Genomic DNA, 19,975 nt, shown 5'->3' on the forward strand with positions numbered 1-19,975 from the left:
AAGCATGCTCTAAGTTCATCACTGCTTAATCATAAGTGCTCCCTGGAGACATCAACTCCTCAATCACCAAATGCATTTCAGGTCAGTCATTAAGAAATTAATAACTGCGCTGTCCAATTCGAAGATTAAAATCTGTGCTCAAGCAATGAGGGAGCAAGCCTGAAAGATATGAAATTCTGAAAATTGATCTTAGTTTTGCTTAGTTAGGTAAGTCACTGCAGCTGTGCCTTGCTTTCGTTTARGATTTGGATAGCATCACTTGACCCAATTCAGAAAAAGAACTGTGAGGACTAATATTTGTAAATGCAAAGCATTTTATTCAATTATATATAAGGGCATACCAGTCAAAAGGGTTGCAAAAGTTACTCAACTTTCATTGTTTATATTTTAAACGTAGGTCTGAGTATAGACCTGCCCTGACCAAATTCCAACCCAGGTAATTTATTCTGCCTTCAAACTTTCCTCAAATATTGAACTGATAATATGAGCCYCTCTCAACCCCATAAAAATATGTACTTTTTCACCAAAATTCAACTATTATGTTCCAGCTAGCATCATCATAATTAATACGACAGAGGAAAACCACATATGACTGCTTTGCTTTTGGTGTTCTTTCTGCTTTGATGGTCACATTGTTTGCAAACTCTTTAATAAGTCTCAATTGTCCTTGGTATATGCTCGGAACAGCACTAGAGTTTATAAATACTGAAATTAATAGACCTAGGGTTGCTTTTATTACATGCAATGTACTTTCTTTACAACGATGATGATTCACTCATATCAGCTGTTAAGATACACTRCATTTCCAATGGCTCCTGGAAAATAAAAGACAGTATCTAAAAGATTTCAGAGAAAGAATGCCATGATTTCCTAGCCTCACTGCTCCATATAAAATCTACTATACATAAAGTGTGCAAATACTAACAGGTAACGATCACCTGTGGAAAGATTTCTATTGGGAATCTTGTCCACTTTTCTCAAATCTGAATTTACTATCAGAAGATTCATAACCTCTGTTGTTAGCTTTCCTTCTGCAATGAATGGGCAYGTGGAGATTTTAAAAGAGTTAAAATCCATTTCAATATACCCTTTGCAATAATAGTTGGTAAAGGTAATTACTCTGAGAAAAATGGAGATCATTCATTACCCTACTAAGCAAATCAGGATTTTTTAACAATGATTTATAGTGCCAAATGCAGGATAACAAGGATTGCCTTTTCAACTGTGTTCACAGATGACATGACAGTTTATTGACTGTGATGCATCCAAGCAGCCCGTTGCTGCAGTGCTTTTGTAGACCTCTAAGTATTTCAGAAGGATACAGAGATACCCTTTTACCTGAGCAAAATACTTTAAAATATTTGGTTTCTAAAGGCAAGCACTTAAGACAACTGAGCAACTACCCTCAAGAACAATAGCATCTCTTATTTACCACTATCACTGCATACATGAAAAAGGGCAGTAAAATATTATATTCCTTCTGTAGTCATTGTGAGTTCCTTTTTTAACCTACATCAAACAACAATTTTGGTATCTAAGCTGCTTGCTCCTCTCCTACAGAAACTCAAGGGCCTTATTGAACCCTCTTGATCTCTTAACGCTCTCCCCACCTGAACAGAGTCAACATCATCACAAAATTTGACCACCTCTAAGAATAAAACACAGGTATGGATTCTACTTGGGACCGCTGCCATTGCATATAGACCAGGGAGGGCAGGAAGAAAAATCTACTATTTTCAAGGGTTTTATCTGAGAGTACGAACCTGGAATATCCACTGGTAGAAAGGACTCTGCATTTCTTTTGTAGATTATATCTCAGGTGAAAGTCAGTCCTGTTGCACAGGGGAACAGCTGGCCTTACCTAGGCCACATACTGGTTTTATAAGGTCTCTGTCCTAATGCTGCCGGTGCTCCGCTGACTCTCTTTGGGATGAGTTTTTGGAGTTCTGTGTAATGCAACGCAACATTGCACAACACAGCTTCTCAGCGGCACGCTGCAACTATGCAAACATCTGCTGAACTGAACCCACTCAGGGCCAAATTGGATAGCACAACTGATTAGCTAGAGCCTTTGGGAATATCCTCATGATTTATGTTCRTCTGAGTCACTACCCATGTGCAAATCACAATCTTTTTTTATTACTATTTTTTTTAAGGTGGAGAGAGAACATTGGTAAAGAGGGTTACAGGCACCCAAGTACGTCCTCCTCCTCTCAGCTCGCTGAGGTTATTTCTGTCACTGGCTTGTTGCCAAACTGTATCCATTTCTGAAAATCCATAAATTCTGTGTTTACAGAGAAAAATTGCTTACTTAAAACAAACGTTAAAAAAAAGATCAGAAAACCCTCAGAAATGGCCACAAATAAAGGCCTGATAAGCAGAGTGCTCCGAGACCACTCCACTTGGAAACAAGTTGCTATAAACAGAGCAACTGCACAATTGCCCAGTGAAGCCAACAATCTGGAGAACTTGGGCTGTCAATTAAAAATAAAACACACAGTTATTTACGTTCGGATTTCTGTTCTATTTGGGTTGCAAAACGCAAAACCATCTCTATCCTTCAATGTGAATTTGGTTTCTTTGTGAGATATAAAAGAAATAAAAAACAGCAAGAATCCCTCTCTGTAGTTAGATAAGAGAAAAAGCTTTCACTGTTTATTCAAACTCCAACCACACTGCAAAATATCGCTCATTCTGCTGAAGACACTGACAGCCAATGTTACAATTCAAATAACTCAAATTCAAATAACTTTCTTTTAAAAGCTAAGAAGTTTTTTTTCCCAAAACCCTAACCACTTGTGCAATTATCCGATGTAGCCGATGTAATCTACCTTATGATCTATCTTTGATGAGAGACAATGATGATTTGCAATGCAAAAAAATCAAAGACAACTGGGAGCTTTTTCAGTTAGTGTTTAGCTACAGGTTCCTAGAGCACACTAATATTAACAACATCCCCAAATCTCTCTTCATATGCACCAGCCACAGGCTGGACCATCTCCATGGGAAACAACAGAGTTAGGCCTGTAAAAGGTACAGGGAAGTGCCCACTCTGGTGCCAAGTCAGGCAAAACAGATGGTGCACAACAGTGGGAATCACTTTTCAACAAAGTCTACTGAACTCATCCACGGTTGTGCTGCTCCTAGCTGAAGAAATGTTGTAGAGCTACAAACTCCTCAACAACTTTTACAKTTAGCATCATTAACAATCACTCAGCAGTTCATGCATATCCCACTGAAGGTGCGTATTTAGTAAGTCTGTTTAATCAGTGGCATCTAAAAGGCAATTCTCATCATCCAGGTATGGATGAGTTAGGCCCAGTCACTTAACTGTGATTCTCAGCCCTCTCCATTGACGTTATGGTGAAGGTGGGTGGTTAAGGCTGGCCAGGATGAATGCCCGACCCAGAGCACGTGAATTCTTCCTTTACGTGCTGTTCTCAAGACGCATTAACATAGAAGCAACAAAAACATAAGAATTCAGTCTCCCACTTTCCCATCGAGAAACTTACCTAGTTACAGCATAAAACTAAGTAAGATTTCTGCCTTCACTGCTACTGGAAGCACATAATGAATTGCAACAATGGAACAATCACATAGATATTGGCAAAAATGTCCTGTACTACAGGGAAGTGTCAGCTTTATAACATTCCCTTAAACACTCAGTGGTCTTGGGAGGCTCTCGCTAGAATACAAGAAGATGCAAAAGTAATTTCTGTCTTGTTGTAACATGTGCAGCATCTGCAAATATTGCAGACGCCTGAGCCGCCACTCAGCAAACCAGAGTGCCTGGCATAAGCATAGTTCTTAAAGGAGATTCTGAATTTGACAGCTAGTATTTCAGCTATATACATGCTAAGAGGCATGCCTAAAGAYGCAAATCCTTAACTCTTATACAAAAGTGGAGAAGAAGAACAGTGACTTCAATGAACAACCTTCCCGTTACTGCCCATGTTACATGTGACGACACATAGAACAGTCCGGATATTATGTTGGTTGCTCACCAGCTACATATTGAATATGGTTATTCAGCTGAAAACACACAGGATGGAAAAGTAAAATGTCCTCTGTGYTAGTAATGGAAGAGCAGAATGACCTGACAAATATTTCAGACACTTAGTTCATACACCAACACTTCTCTCACTGTAATTATGCCAAGGTCACTCCTGCTTAGATGAACAAGAGCAAAATCAACAAGTTCAGATATTATGTGTAAGCAATCACCAAGGCTTGCAGAAAACAAAATGAGCTCTCAAGCTTTCCATCCTATTTTTTACTGCAACTAGTTTGGTTTTTTGCTCCATTTTGATCCCTGTAAACAATTTTTAGATTCCTTATATAGAAATTTCCACAAAACCCTGGTGTTTTTCCTGCAAGGCTTCAAAGTAACAAGACTAAGTTGATGCAAAGGATACTTACTCCTCCAAAGCAAGAAGCAACTGATGGAGAAGTACAAGTCTTGGTTCATTCAAGCTTTAAAAAAGGAAACACACATAGGACAGAAAAACAGCAATGCTTCATTAGTACAGAAYGCATCTGCTTCCACCATCCACGCTTGCTCTAGGTTTCATGATAAAAGCATCACCTCAGCCTGCTTGCTCAGGTAGCAGGTATAGAGCACCTTCTCTACAGAAAAGGTGACTTCACCCCAGTAGTGAAGACAGGCAGATATGTGTTGGTGGAGAGATATTGCTATCAAGAAACCAATGTTACTGAAGCAGCGGAAGGAGAAGGTGAGGGATAAAGGCAATAATGAACYCTGATGATTAAAGTACAGATCCAGACAGAGGGAAAAAAAGAATCCATTAATACCTGGATTTAAACAGCAAATATTAGCTACTTTATCCATTCCTCAGTGCTCATCATTTCTGAATAAAACCTATTCAATCCACTTCTCTGTTTTCTGTAGTATATGTAGTTGGACAGTGAATTAATCCTTCAGTCCATTTTAACTTACCTGGTACCTATGATTCTTTTGGTGTGCTACAGTATGGAGTATTTTGTAGTCTGAACTACCAACACACACCTGTCAGTCATTTCCACAGACAAAAGCTTTATTATTATCTATTAAACTAAATGCCATTGTTTTACTTGAGACTCTTCCCTAACAACCATTGTTTCGATGTTCTGGGATCACACTAAACACAGAAAAACTATCAGTCTTTTCTAGTTAAAAGCTCTGTTAAAAAAAAAAGTCAATTCAAGTTCATATTCTTTTGCACTTTGATAATACAATAATTACATTTATTGAAAACACATGTTATGTGGATCATTCTGGAGCATTTTTCTCATTGTCTGGTACTGCAAAACACATCTGGGTTGTATTTGCCCCATGTAAGTTAATAAGGGTACGAAGCTTTTTAAAACAATAAGCAAGATAATCCTAAAAACAACTTTCCAAAGCAAAAAGAAGAGAAAAAAAATTCCAAGTTTCATCCAAGACTCTTTAAGCGTAGAAAAGACTAAGATTAGAACCAAAGGACTTTTTTCTAACTRCTAGGCTATTAGTGAAGAAGGAAAAAGATACTAAAAAAAAATCTGATTACTAYGACTATACATAAGAAAAAGTGCAGTTAAGCATATCATATTAATGGAACCTAATAAGGGATGTCTCCCCACCTACTCAGATCCGAATTAGCATGATTTAAAGCACCAATATGTTGGCACTAGAAGATGTCAAGCTTCTTCTTGTTACTAAACTCCTAACTTGGGAGAATTGGAAACTTTAAAGCTTTTTGCTGGAGCATAGGGGATGTTGACACCTTCCAGATTTTCACTTCATTGGACCAACCTACAGACAGTATGGTGCAAGGGAACAGCAGATGGCTCCTCTTCTGCTGCCTCTGCTTCCTAAATACGAAGCTGAATATTGTTCTTTAACCATGCACACTCAGCTCCCACTATAAGAAGAAGGCGGCTTATTTATGTATGTTAAAGCTTTTCATCCCATACTGTATGTGCCCCATTCCCGAGCAGCTATGCGAACRCTCATGCGACTTGCATTTCAAGTGCCTAGACAAAGGAAAGTAATTCTGTCTAAACTTCAGAAAGACAATCAAGCTTCAGTCTTAGTAAGAGATAAACGTTGAACTGTTTGATATTCTTCCTCCCTTCACTCCCTCACTCTTAAAAATACATACAGTACAGAACAAGGGAAGTGCTGAAAAATGGAAGCTATTTCTTTTCCGTTTCACATTTTGTCTTACCTTATACAGATCTGGGTTCTGCCACAATTAAAAAAAAAATGCTACAAACCTTTTTGAATTGGTAATTCTCTCTTCAGACCTCTCCACTGGCAGAAGTATTAACATTCAGTCTGTGCTGAAGTCCAACGTAAATCCAGCAGGACACGGCACTTCTCCAGGTGCTAAGTGTTTGTGCTTGCATTTTACACTTTACATGTGAGGTCACACGATACCCAGTTTAATCCTGTATCTTTCTTATAGGAYCACAGACCTCTATGAAAAAAGACTTAATTTCACCATGTACTAATGAAAGAAAATTACAGTCTGGAAACCTGACAGAAGAGCAACAGAGTTTCTCCGTCATGTAACCAAATACTACACAGTTTTCTTTTCCCCAGAGTTTGATGAAAAGATAGGAACAGGCTTTGATTATGCTATTAACTATACAGAGTAATGCCACAGAAGAGGTCTCACTGCATTTTACTCACCTGGTTTTGGACATACATAATGACTTATTTCTCCTACTGATATTGCAGAGGCAGAAAAGTAATGCTTGGAGACTATAGCCTAAGTTACATTCAGAGGGTAAGAGCAATTTAAATACACATTTTGGAGGAAAATAAACAGTGCACTGCATTCACTGGAAACCACTTCTTACTCCCAAAATAATCTGTGCGAGTAAAARATAGATCGATAGATTGACAAATATGGAAACGAACAGATAGAAAGGTACGAGTGTGGACTGCTCAGTCGATACAGGGCACGGGAACAAAAGAGACAGAATGATCAATTATCAAACCAGCTGTGGCCTGATCCTCTTCTCTTGATGTAAAACGTAAAACTAGCACAATGCAGCTGGGCTTTCCTAGCTTGTCTGTGAGATATGGAGCTTTTAACCACCAGTTAGGAAACACTGTGTGATGCTCTCTGGACWGTGCTATACAGGAGATGAGACAAGACTCTCATAACGGGCTCTTTGAAGTCTATGAATCAATGAAAATTGGTATAGGGGGAAATCAAGATCCTAGCATCTCCGGTTAGAGAGCTGATAAGACCTTGGCTGGTTTTATTTGCTGTAACTGTGTTACCCAAATACTGTTGGAATTAATGGAATGCTTAATTAACGTGCCATCTGATTTGTTCAGAAAAGCATTGACCGCATGCYTAAAATATTACCAATAACGTGTTAGTGGAGAAGACAGAGAAGACAAGTTAACCTATTGGGCAGACTGCAACTGGTTATTTATGCTTGTTTCCATATAATAAGGCACTCTGGTCGCAGGAGTAACGCTAGGCTGTTCAGAGGCACACGTGTTAAAGTTGAGATACACTTACAAAGTAGCCTGTTCCCAAGCTGGAAGGAGCTGAGCTCTGCAATAAAACACAAAGACAAAGTGGAAAGTCAGCGATGGTTTTTAACACGTTCCAATCCACACAGCTCATTACCAGCCCCTCTCCAAGCTTTTCATCGCCACATCACAGCCCCAACGCGCTGCCCCTTGTCATCTGCTACTGAAACAAACACCGCGTTGCTTAATTCTCCCCTTTACATCTCTCAGCGACTCCGAGACGGTAACGTGCTATTTACTGAATTCCAAGCTTCCGCGGTGGACGTAATTGCCAATTTATTTGACAGGCAGCTGGGTAATGAATTAATGATGGCATTTCGCCCTGCGCTGAGACTAAACAGACACTCATCAGCCAGCCTCCCTGACACGCTGACATTCAACGCCCTGGACTCCAGCTACTCAGCTTTGTGGCCACAAAGGGGCAGGCGGGAGGGGGAAAAGGGGGGAGAAAAAAAAAAAAAAACCCAAACCAGAGACTGACTTCAAAACAAAAAGCCCGGTGGGTTTGGATGACTTTTTCAGTGTATGACCTGGATGCCAATTTATTCCCGAAAGGCCCTGCTTAGTACACACATAGCGCTTTTCTAAAATGAGACATTTTGTAAACATAATTAGTAGTCTGAAATGTAAAGGACGCGTGGGCACAGAGACGCCGCCGCAGTCAACGCGCCGTTTCCTGGAGAAAGGCTTTCCCATTTGGGCGGCCGCGCTGTCGGACAAACTACGGATCATAAAAAGAAAATAAAGGCCAGACGACAAAAACCCCTGCAACGTGAAACAGGTTTCAAAGCTGAAACCCATAAAAATAATTAAAACTGCTATCACTGCCGCGGAAAATAATCAAAAAGCTTTGAACGCTTCTCAAATACGCATCTTGAAATTCAGTTTAAGCAGGGCACGATCAGCGCCGCCGCGTTCACAGGAATTACGGAGATAAAGGGTTTTGTATCATTAGGTTTTAATCTGAGTAACGGGGATTACGCAGCAGGTTCTCCTGCCGACATCGGCAGAGCCCGAAACATCTCGGTCACAATTTAGGTCAGTGGCTGTTACGTTAGGGGGTGAACGGCTCCCAGGTGCTAGCAGTCCTTTCACCTGAAGCATTTCAAGGCCAGACGGTGCACTAGGAAGCAACGTGCAGGCAGTAATTTTCTAGTGAACAGTGGGCCGCTCCGGGTGGCCAGTCCTCAACTTGTCGGGCTCTACCTGCGTTTCAGTCCTTTGGCACAACCTCGCTTCCACGAACGACGCAGCTCTGCGACTACCAGAACTGCATCCGGAYCCCAAGCCAGACTTGGCAAATCAGTGGAAATGGGCAGAATTTGCATCGCCCAAATCCTGTACCGAGACACTGTTGCAGAGAAGCTAATAGGAAATCCTCTCAATTCCTGATCATTTAGTGTATCGCTGATGGACAAGGAAATAACCCCCCAGATGGGGCTTRCTGGATCTTTTTACTGAATTAAGCACAGTAGAAATAGTATGGGCCAAGAAATATAAAATTAACAGCCACATTCATTGCAAATAATCAGAATATTACTGCTTGCTMACCACTGTACTACTAGCAAGAGCRGTTATGTATGTAGAGGAAAARGCCTTCTAGTTTAAGCCATTAAAARTTAAAAACGTGGCAAGAGGAAACCTTCTTGGTAGTCTGAAGGGTATCAACACCATGACATCAACAGACTCTGCTGGGACATCTTATCTGAGCAAACAGGGGTGCGATGGAAATTTTGAAGGTAGGTGGTTCCTGCTGCTTATCCCTCTCCTGACCAGCTGCAGCCACTGAAGGACGATAGACCTGCGCTCACCAGAACGCAACGGGCGGCTCTATAATCATCAACTAATTCCYGAGTCCTTCCGGCTCACTGCTCTAGGGCCATCGCCATTCACAGTAAGACCTGCTGGCCCCAGCACCGACATCCCCGAACGTGACTGCAATGGGAAGCCTTGCGAAGCAGAGGTTGGGTTTGAAAATGRGCACCCACGAGGCCTTCTGAGGTCACCCAGGGTGCTTTGGTCTCCTCAACGTCCCCGGCACTGTTGAGTTGGGGAAGGCCTCATCACCTCTACCACCCTGGCCATCAGCAGGCCCTGTCAAGGACAGTCACAACTCCAATGTCCCTGTCACGGGCAAACTGCAAAGGTTTCAGGAGCCACTGCTGGCCCACAGGTTCCAGCCGAATCCCAGGCCACCTCTCGCAATTTTTAAAACTTGCTTTGCAGGCTGAAACATCCGAAGTTTGCACCTCTGTGCGACTTCTACTTGTCTGCTTTTTCTACGAAGTTGCAGAAGGATCGAGTCCCGAAATAAAACAAAAGAATAAGCAAAACACACATCTTGTTTCCCACTGAATACTTCCATTCCTTGAAAAGCAATGCTGCAATGGCTATGGGAAGACGGTTGAAACATAGCAGTCAAATGACTTTCACTGAAAAGAAACAACTCCGTGCCCTTTCAGGGAATTCGGCTTTGCTTGATGGAAATATAGCCCTTCACAAACTGCATGCTGCRTATGGATAGTACAGTTTGCACACTCTTTTTAACTGAAGTAGCTAAGAAAGACTATATTGCACATGCATGAATGACTAAGTCAGCTGTGTTGTGAACTGTGTGCTGACAGAGCATATAGGCTGAAGCAAGGGCTATGCAAGAAGATAGCTTCTCACCTTTTTGATAACTCCCAATAGCGAAAGGATCCTACTACCCAGTGCCCAGCTTTGGTACCAAGTGCTGAAAGTGATACTGTGTATGCAGCATCTGTACAAGCCCATGCTGAGTCGTGATCCTGCACTGGWTGCTTTTACATCTCTTATATAAAGTGTGCCTATAATAGAGGTAATGGTTTCACTTTCCCCCGTTGCAAAATCCGACATTAGATACACCATTTGATATCCACACAACCACCAGCAGAAGCCTGCATCAGGTGCCCATCAGCAAAATGCAAGTCACTTGCTTAAAATTAATAGGGTTTTGGTTTTGTTTTCCTTCTACACTTTTCTTTTTCAATGATTGCTTTTTTTTTTCTTTCTTAAGAGAAGAACTTTTGGCCCAGGAGCAAAAAATATAGTAACCCTCATGTAAGTATTAGTTTATTGTGTACCAAAGAAAATTACATCCTTGAGGTCTTGGAAGGCACAGTTACACCCATTTTGCATATATATTGTGCATTACTTGGGGAGCTGGGTGGGGAGAAAGGCTGTGTTGTATGTATTTGTTCTGGCTATTGTTTATGCAGGTCTGACTGAATGAAGGAACAGTGGGTATCATTTCAATTTCTGATGTCAACATCAAATTACTTATTTAATTTCATGCCTGGCGAAGCATTGTATAGCTACACGCAGAATCATTTCACTTCATTTGTTATGCTGTGTTTTCTTGGCGATTGGCTTGCCTTCCAACTGACAGCTTTAATTACGACATGAATTTGATTGCACTGCCGAGGAATTAACATAATGCAACAAAGCATTTAAGCACCCAACCTTAGACACACGAGCACACACACAYGCACCCTCGCACACACAAAGCAGCAGCAAGGGCAGCCGATCAGCTCCTCGAACGTACACACGCGCAAGCACACGCAGAGCTCTGCTGGTGCTCCCCCACGTTAGCTACGGCCCAGGATGGCAGGGATGCTCGGGAGGAGARGCAGCGCCGAGGACTTCGGTGCGCACAAGCCTGTTTCTCAGTTTRGCTTTCACTGGGCTTAAAGCGTAGGTGGGAGGAAGAGAAGGCAGAGGATTGCCAGCGCCCATATGTGAGGCTGGAGTCCCCGGGGTCCGCGGCTAGGTGTGCTGCGGCGGAGAGACCTGTCCTCCCTCCGGAGCCAGCAGCACACCGAGGCACTTCTCCCGGTTCAAAACCTCCCTGCAGCCTGTCCTCAAGCTCAAGCACGCACCGCCATAGGGAGACGTAGCTATGCCGCGCCAGGGAGCGCGAGGCACCCAAGGAGGCGGCTGCGAGCCCGACACGAGACCCGCCACTCCTCCGCTCCGCGGAAGCCGCCCCGAGAAGCAGCCGGCGGGGCCGTGGGCACCCAAGGGGCTCGCCGGCCCTCCCCCTGCCCGCGCGCGCTGCTCCGTTCGCGCCCGTCAGCGGCACGATYGGCAGCGCCGACGGCACGGACGCCCGATCTTAACAGGACTAGCAACGAGCGCACAGCTGAGCGTGAGCTTCGGTTCGGTGACAGACTGGGAGCTTCAGTTCCGTGGGAGAACGGGAATTTAGGAATGTGCACCAAACAAATCGGAGGGGGTTTTGCTATGTTTCCTGGTGCTGCACCCCTGAATATTCAGTGCTCTTTACCATCCAGATTTGCCACTAATTCTCACTTTTCTCTCAAGTGATCTCTTGCTGCTTTGTAAATTAGGGCTAACAGCTACCCCATGTATTCTGAAACAGGAAGACTCAACTAAAAATAAATGCATAAAGAAAGGGAAAGGAAAGAGGTTGACTGATCTCCAAGCCGAGCAGAAGAGAAAGCGCTGCCATCTTGTCTCCCAGCAAAATCTCAGCAAAATGAATTCTACTACTGGCAAGAATTCGATGAGATTAAATTGACTACGGCACCCTATATATATACGGGAGGAGCAGCTCTCCAATTTCATTTTTAGGCCCCCGGAGCTACCTCTGCCCATAAAGGAAACAAGTTGTCGTYCCCCCTCAAAAAATAAAAGGGCGAAAAGCAGGGAGAGATGCGTTTATGAAGGTCAGACAAGGAGATTTATTAGGGCGCTGTCAACCCCTTGCAATGGAGCACTCRGGTAAACATCACCCCTAACGTAGCAGGGGTCGAGCTCTCTGCTAATTATATCTTCTTGCAGCGGTATATATGGTGATGGGGGGGAAGACGAGGAGGCACAAGGAAGCTGACGGAAATCCGTCTCACCGCGCTGCACCTGACACGAGTACAGGCAATTCCTCTTCCCCCATTTGATGCTATTTCAAGCCTCATTATGAGAAAAGTCTCCTGTTTAACGCCCTCTTTTCATTGCCTTATCCTCTTTTCATTTTTGACCACCTCTCTCGCAAACGCTGCAAATTACCTGCTTGGATCTCATTAGCCTGGGAAGGAGTCACCCCGTGTAAACACGCGCTGCATCAATCCGTGTTATCCCAGAGCTGCAGGTACACGCGCAGGATGCAGAGTTGAAAGACGTCTGATAGCAGARGGAATGAAGCCACTGACATGTCAGTTTGCAACTGGATATTCATTATACCGTCTCCCTCGTTCTGCATCTGTCACTAAGCTATCACTTAGGCACCGCATTAAAGCTYGTGACGCTAACATTTCTGTTTCAACAGCTTACTTACAACCAGGGATTTGAAAATTGATCATCCACCTAGAGTATATGCACTTCATTCATTATACATGTTTCCATGCAGTAGCCACGCTTAATCTCACAACGCTGTGGGGCTACATCAGTGGAGATTCATTATACTTCAAGTCTAAGACTTGCTGCTTTGACCTCTGAGCTAATCTGCCTGGAATATTTTATATTTTTGTTCAGGCTTCTGATGAGTACACAACTTCCAGTGTATTTTTTCCTAGGTGAACAGTGTTCAAAGCAGAAAAGCCTCTTCAGAAACAACTTAGTCTTTTAGTTGTATTTATTTCCATACAGAAACTGCTAGATACCATTAGACACCTCACTCCTTCAAAATATATTATTTAAAATACCTTATTAAGCTCTCGATGCTTTCTGGTTTGCAAGAGCCCAGTTCAAGGTGGCATCACCCACTGCTGGAAGTGAAAGTATCACTACCATTTTTGAGACTCTAATAGATTCAAAAAACAGGGTGTTTTTCATAGGGCTAGGGAGAAATGTAGAATGACATTTACTTTTCCTAACGGAAAGAAGCAGGGAAGGCCAGCACAGACGCAGGTGATAGGACAGTTTGTCGTATTTGTCAAATCACAGCTGAACTGGCAATACCAGATAGCTGAGAGACATATCTTAAYAGGTAATCAAAGCATAAAGGAACTTACTAAGTATAATATAAATTATGCATAGTTTGTTTTTAAAATATATAATTTTTSCATATATTTGAACAAAGTTGCTTTTGAGTCACCTAAGAATCCTTATGTCATTCTTGGGCATATTAGGGAAGTTATATTTGCTCCCTGCTTCCTCTTAATTTGCTRTAGTGCCAGGATGAAAAGAAGGTACCAGCCGAACATCAGAAGAAAAAATGTATTTGACGGGCAGGAGGGGAACCAGGACTCTGCTCTCCCTGCCAGGTCTCACACTGAATTGCTGTGAGGTGCTGGACAGGTCAGCCAAGCCTCCGAGCTCTCCATTCGCTCCGTTGCCAGGGAAGGACAGCGCTAAATTAAAACACGTTTGTAAGGAGCTGAGATTTTGTGCTGCAAGGTGCCRCGTAAATGTGAAGCTCGTCGTGGCGATTTCTCAGCTGCCGCAGGGCACAGCRCATGCTACGGCAGAAACGGTGACGGGTGGAGGGTCAGCTGTCACCTGCTGCTACCTGTATGCGGCATTTCCTTACTACCTGCTCCAGCTCCTCTCCTCCACCAAAGATATCTTACAGCACTGAGATTGCCCTCCCCAGGTGGCTATGAAGTGTCTAACCAACGGTGTCCCTGAAGATTGGCTCTGAGGGAGGAATGGACCTCTAAAATAACGTGACAAAGGGATGAGCAAAGAGGGAGCTATAGATTTCACACCTCCACAGAAAAAAAAAATACATATATCCCTGGGCTATTTCAGGCATATGCACAATTCAGCAAAAATTGCTAGCTGCGTGCCTGCAGGCTTCAATCCACACACACGCGCACACACACACACACACAAAAATGTACCCTTTACAAAGGTATTCCTTTTAATATCTGCTCAATTTAGTTTTATTGGATTGGCCTCTAGAGGATACTGTCTGGTGTCTGTCATCCAAATCTACCTGGCCACGCTATCRATAAAAACCTTCATTTCCAAAACGTGGGTTAGTTAGAACAGGCCCAGATTGCTAGCTGATGTGAGCTGGTCTGACAGATGTAGCCAGGCTTTCACCAGCACAGGACCCGACCTACAAAATCCCCACTTCAGATGCTCTTCTGGGACAGGGGCTGCCTTTCCCTTGCATGTGGTAAAGTGTGTAGCACAGAGGACCCAGAGCCATGAATAAAACACTCAAGGATTGYGATGGTACACGTAATAAATAATAATCTAATCGCAGCCGCAGAAGGACGGCTCTTTTTACTTGTCTGTYGGCAGAACACGTGTCGTTCAGTGAACGGCACTTTTTCTTTTTTCGCCAGAGAAAAGCATTCTCCGCCGAGCTGCCATCTTAGGCCCTTCCGCAGCACTTCAGGCAGAGCAGTAAAAGCAGAGCTTATGCGGTTGTTGGCCATGTTATATCAATCCATTAGATACAAATTCTTTGTGTCTTCCTAGACTCCCTAATACTTCTCATAAAGACAGCATTTACCCCAAAGCGATACATTCTTTTTCTTTCCCCACGTCGGGTGGAAAGAGGCCACTTTCCAACTAAGCAGGGCACTGCAGCTTCATAAAATGGCCTTCAYCTCTCTCCAACATGTGAGTGTTTTCACTCCGACGGACATTTTACCAAACTTTAGGAAGTTTACTCAAGGAGGGCAGGAGCACTAGGTCGCCTCTTCCCCTCCCACCACCCCAAGGGAAGGAGGTTTCAACAAGAAGCCATCCCAGAGCCCACATGCCATTCTGACTTACACCCCACCAAGACCTACACTGGGGCTTCATCAAAGCACTAGTCGAGTCCAGGACTTCTACTTACGTCGCTGAGTCTTTCCCGAGAGCTACTTCGATGGAAACCTTTGGATTCCCCGCTGGCGCTTTCACTGTCGCTGTCTCGGCAGCTGTTTTGACCTGGTTTGAGCTGCGGGAAAGAAGAAACGCAGAGAAAACACGAGATTAGACTGGTGCTTTAAGTCCCCTCATCTGCTGGTCCCCCTGTAACAGCACTGTGCRCTGAAATCTCCGCAGGGGAGGGAGTCACCTTCGCTCCTGGGGGCCGTTGCTCGACTACCCCCAGAAAACGCTGCGTGGTACCAAATACCCTTCTCGACTAACCTCGACGTTCACAAAACGACATGATCTATCTGTCAGACAGCAGCTTGCTTTTGCCTTTCACACAAGTTTTAATGAACTTTACAGGCACAGTAGTAAATAAAAACATATATAGCCTACATTTTCAACACATTCAAGAACACATCCAGCCTCTTCTTAAGCTATGRGCTATACAGGTCAAGGCATTAAAACCACAATGTGCTGGAACGGACATCTACTGTGTATGTACAATGCATACATATATACAAACACATACGCATGCACAGCAAAAGAAAGATCCAAACTAGACCTACTGGAATGCGGAAAAAGTATATATTTGTTTTAATGTATCTTTCTCTGTATATGCTTGAATTTATTAAAATTTTGCTTTAGCCTTGTTGACGCCTCCTCTGAAATAATTTTCTGTGAACACTGATTACTCCTAAGGTAAATGTTGGCAAATAGTCGGTTTCAAGACCGTATGCTTTTTTCAGAAGTTAAGTTTTAAAATCACCTGCCTAAATACTGGCAGTAGGAGCAGATGCAGAGAAAACATCTGGTGATGTGCCTAATGAAGTATTTCATGGTACACCCACCACGCTTACCAACCTGCGTGCAACAAACACGTACACCGCCCGACTTACTCTAATAAACTCACAGTAATTTCTATTTAGACTGCCCAGAAATTATCACACWCTTCTCCATTTCAGGACGAGTATGTACTCAAAAGACAAGCAAGGTGGGCACTGAAGATCAGCAATGATCTTAGGACAGAGCAGGAAAACCACAACAGGTACTCAAATGAAAACATCAGAAGCTGCAGGAAACTTGGGAAAACCCATGGGAAAACCACATCTCCGTCAGGAGAGCATCCACTGTATGGCCAACTGTTCAACTGGGTAAAAAAAGGCAGTTTTGGGTGCTCTTTGCCAGCCAAACAAGAGAGAGGAGGAAGTACGTAAAGCTAAGGGCTCAGCCACGCAGCCGGGCTGCAACGCCTGAGCAGAACTGTAAAAATGCCACAGGTGTAGTCTCAGCTCAAATAAAACACAACCTAAGAACCGAAGCCGCTTGCCAAACACTTACGATATTACAAACAAACTAAATATACCACAGCTCAGCCAGAAAATATCGGGTAAAAAGATTTTTGTTTCAGAAGTAACTGTTTATCAGTTAGATCTAACAGATCTAGGTAGGAACTTTTGGAGGCGGCRGGGGAAGAACTAATTCAAAAAGTCTAATACTTCATATAAAACCCACAGATCTTATCTAGGACCACTATGTACTGTAATTTTATGGTCCCATGTTTAAAAATTAACCACCCAAAGGAAAACAGATCAAGTTTCACTGACTCAGGCTTGTGTCAACAACTGCTCAATGGTGGAGAAACTCTTATTGTATCTGGGCCTGAAGGACTTTTTGCAGTCCAATTTTTTTCTGGAATTTCATTTATTTTGTACACAATTTTCAAGCATTAATTAGTGACACTRCTTGTTTTATTACTTCTTCTACATTGTGAATTCTGGTTACTYACAGCAAAGCGAAGAGAAAACCTGCAGCTGTCATTTTTCTAGAGACAATATACAGTTAAGTAAATGATTATGACTAAGAYATCTGAGCCTAATACCCTGTAGGGACAAAGTGAATTGTGTAGACCAGACATCAAACTCAAAAGTAAGTCCAGGTTAAGACTTACAAGTTTTCCATATTTTCTTTCTTTTTTTCCAAGCTGCATTTCTCCATGTGCCAAACTGTTGAGGGTTTCCATTTTATTCCAAAACCCATCAATTTGTGCTAAATTAAAAAAAAAAAAAAAAAAAAAAGCATGGAAGTGTGCCCTTGTCTTCTTTGAAGAGCCTAGAGTTACACACAAATGCACACAAGAATGCTTAATGTGGAAAGGCAATGGTTCATTTCAACCTACTCACATAGATTCAGCCGCTTAAAATTAAAGYGGCGTTGAAAAAACATAGTGCTAGTAAAAATGTCTGCAAAGAGGAGACTAGCTCCTTCATTATACTGCATGCATGTGCGTTGCTCTGGGGCGCATGGGAACCCTGAAGTCAGCTTCCCCTGGAAAATGAGAATTCTCCCGTTTAGAAGACCTTTAAGGTGCTACATTCATCGCTGCTGTACCATTCGTGTCATGGCACCCAGTGAACAAAGCAAAGCCAACGGGAAGCTCCCACAACATCTACCCAAGAGTCTCACTGAGGATGGTCACACATTAACAGAGCCAGCAGACTCTTCTAATTCACCTTAAGCAAGGACCAAAGAAGGGTCTACAGAAAGCAAATCTGACTCCTTGCTCCCAGTGTACAACAGGAATGAATTTATCCACGTCAGGATTCATCCATGGATATTTACAAAAAGGAAGTACAGATGTCTGCTAGATCAAAAAGTGCTAAAGCCTAAAGATGTAGAAGTGTGCTGGCTCACAAACARCTTGCACAGCCTCAAGCATTCTCAAGGCATATGAGATGGGATACATGCGGCGTGTGAGAATCAACGACGTAAGCCTGCTTGCCCGGGCTGTATGGCACTGGGATAGCACCCTGGAAAATCCCCCCACATTTTTCCGTATTTTTTCATCTGAATTCTGGGGCATTCTCAGCATCATTTTATCATATTGCTGGAAATCTTTCATCATACTACAAAACCAGGGTAGCTATTGTTTCGTAATGCCTTTAAACCTATTAGAGAAACGCGAATAACTACATTTTTCTTTAAAAGCAATAAATTAAAAGAAAAGGTATTAGGAAGAATAGTTGCTGGCTATAGGGCTGGACTGGCATTAGCGGTGGGTTTTGCTTCTGATTCTTGAACGTACCCAATTCCCTCTCCAGAAGGAGAGAATAACGACAGGTCTTCCCTGTTCTCCAAAGTTGGTCTATTCAGATTTTTGCAGCAGGAACAGTTTCCCAGCACRTGAGTGTCTGCACTACATGCATGTAGCATGCCACGGGGCCCAATCACACTCATTGCTCTTGGCACAACTGGGACATCAGCAACCATTCCTAATGACAGGGTAGCTCCACTACAGAAGTGTATTCACACAAAAAAACTGAAAACATCCACACTCACCTGGGTTTTCCTTTTTCCCTTTCCTTCCAGAAAGGCACATGTAGAAAAATTAGGAAGCCTGCAGGTGGCTCAAAACCACTGAGCTGCTTATCAGCTGGGCCCCAAAAATTAAAACATCTCACTCTGAGCTGTCCTACCAATTAACCCAAAACAGATGTAGAGCTGGAACTGCTGAAAGGGACACGAAGAGTTACTGGGATACTGAGTTACCACCGGGAGGGAGGGGAGAAGGACAGGCACAAAGATATGCAATGCTAACAGTCACCACTGGATGAAGGAAAAACAGAGAGACTAGYACAGGCATAAATGTCACAAGAAAAACTGGCCTGAAATTGCTAAGTTTATGAATAAACCAAAATAGATGCAGAAATACAAAATGGAATTGCTATAATAACAAGCACTAGAAGAACAATGAGCAACAGCCGGTCTTTCAGGACATGGAGGGAGTCTCAGGTGACCTGAAAACTAGTGGAACTATTTTTGCACCAGCGAAGTAGCCAGCTGTATTTTATAACAGTAAAAGTGCAAACTAAGTATGTCGTTATGTCCAAGGGGAAATGCTGCCTTGTCATGTTTCCTACTGGCATTCAAGGTTAAAGCAYAACGTAGGCCTAAACATACAGGCTTAGGAATAAGACCGGTCTACAGCGGTGTTATCATTACCGTGTTAGTCCAGCATTTCTACGAAACGACAGAAGGATGGGGGACATAAGCCATAAAACCCTCCTAAGGATAACCCGCGGCAACATGGCTCTCTCTGTGTTGCTTTTTGTCTCAGAAAGCAAAAGAATGAAGAACAGAGATAGCTGATCACATTAAATAGCATAAGGGGAGATGAAAGGGCAGCTGAGCCCCGAACTACAGGGAGCATCATCCTATCAAGCCACCAGTTTGCTGTGCGAGATCCCTAAGCCATTTTAGATAATTCCATAGTAGCRATGCCTGGTTAGCATGTAACAAAAAGCAAAATAAATAAACCTACTGAGAATTTAGCAAAAGCTTTTTTCACAGAGCTTATATATCGCRTCTAAAACACCCTAATGCTGCTCCTCTAAGTCTTTTTTTTTTTTCCCCTAGTTTAAAACACCATACCATTTGGCAGCAGTAAATCCAAGCTACGGTATAGTTCTGAGGCGCTTGAGTTTCTGCACCATACGGAATTAAAGGATTATTTCACTACGTTATACTTTAAAGTTATGAATACTAAGACTTCTCCCTGTTACAGCGCAGCCAGCAAGCTAAGCCTTTACCCGAGCCCCGGAGGAAGAGGACACCTGCTTCCCAAGGGGTAGAATAACCTAACGGCGGGGA

General features: G+C 42.9%; 1 protein-coding gene across 1 annotated transcript in view; it reads right to left on the minus strand.

The window, feature by feature from the left end:
- Positions 1-19,975, minus strand: part of AUTS2 (activator of transcription and developmental regulator AUTS2) — a 973,254-nt gene that overhangs the window by 402,045 nt on the left and 551,234 nt on the right. The window contains exons 7-8 of the mRNA XM_085302011.1: positions 15,309-15,410; positions 7,521-7,556 (exon numbers count right to left, since the gene is read on the minus strand). Coding sequence (XP_085158137.1) covers positions 7,521-7,556; positions 15,309-15,410 — 138 coding nt within the window. The remainder of the gene's footprint in view (positions 1-7,520; positions 7,557-15,308; positions 15,411-19,975) is intronic.

The sequence above is a fragment of the Rhea americana genome, unplaced genomic scaffold, assembly GCF_003343005.1.
Source record: "Rhea americana isolate MKP2758 unplaced genomic scaffold, rheAme1 scaffold_182, whole genome shotgun sequence".
In the NCBI taxonomy this organism is placed as follows: Eukaryota; Metazoa; Chordata; class Aves; order Rheiformes; family Rheidae; genus Rhea; species Rhea americana.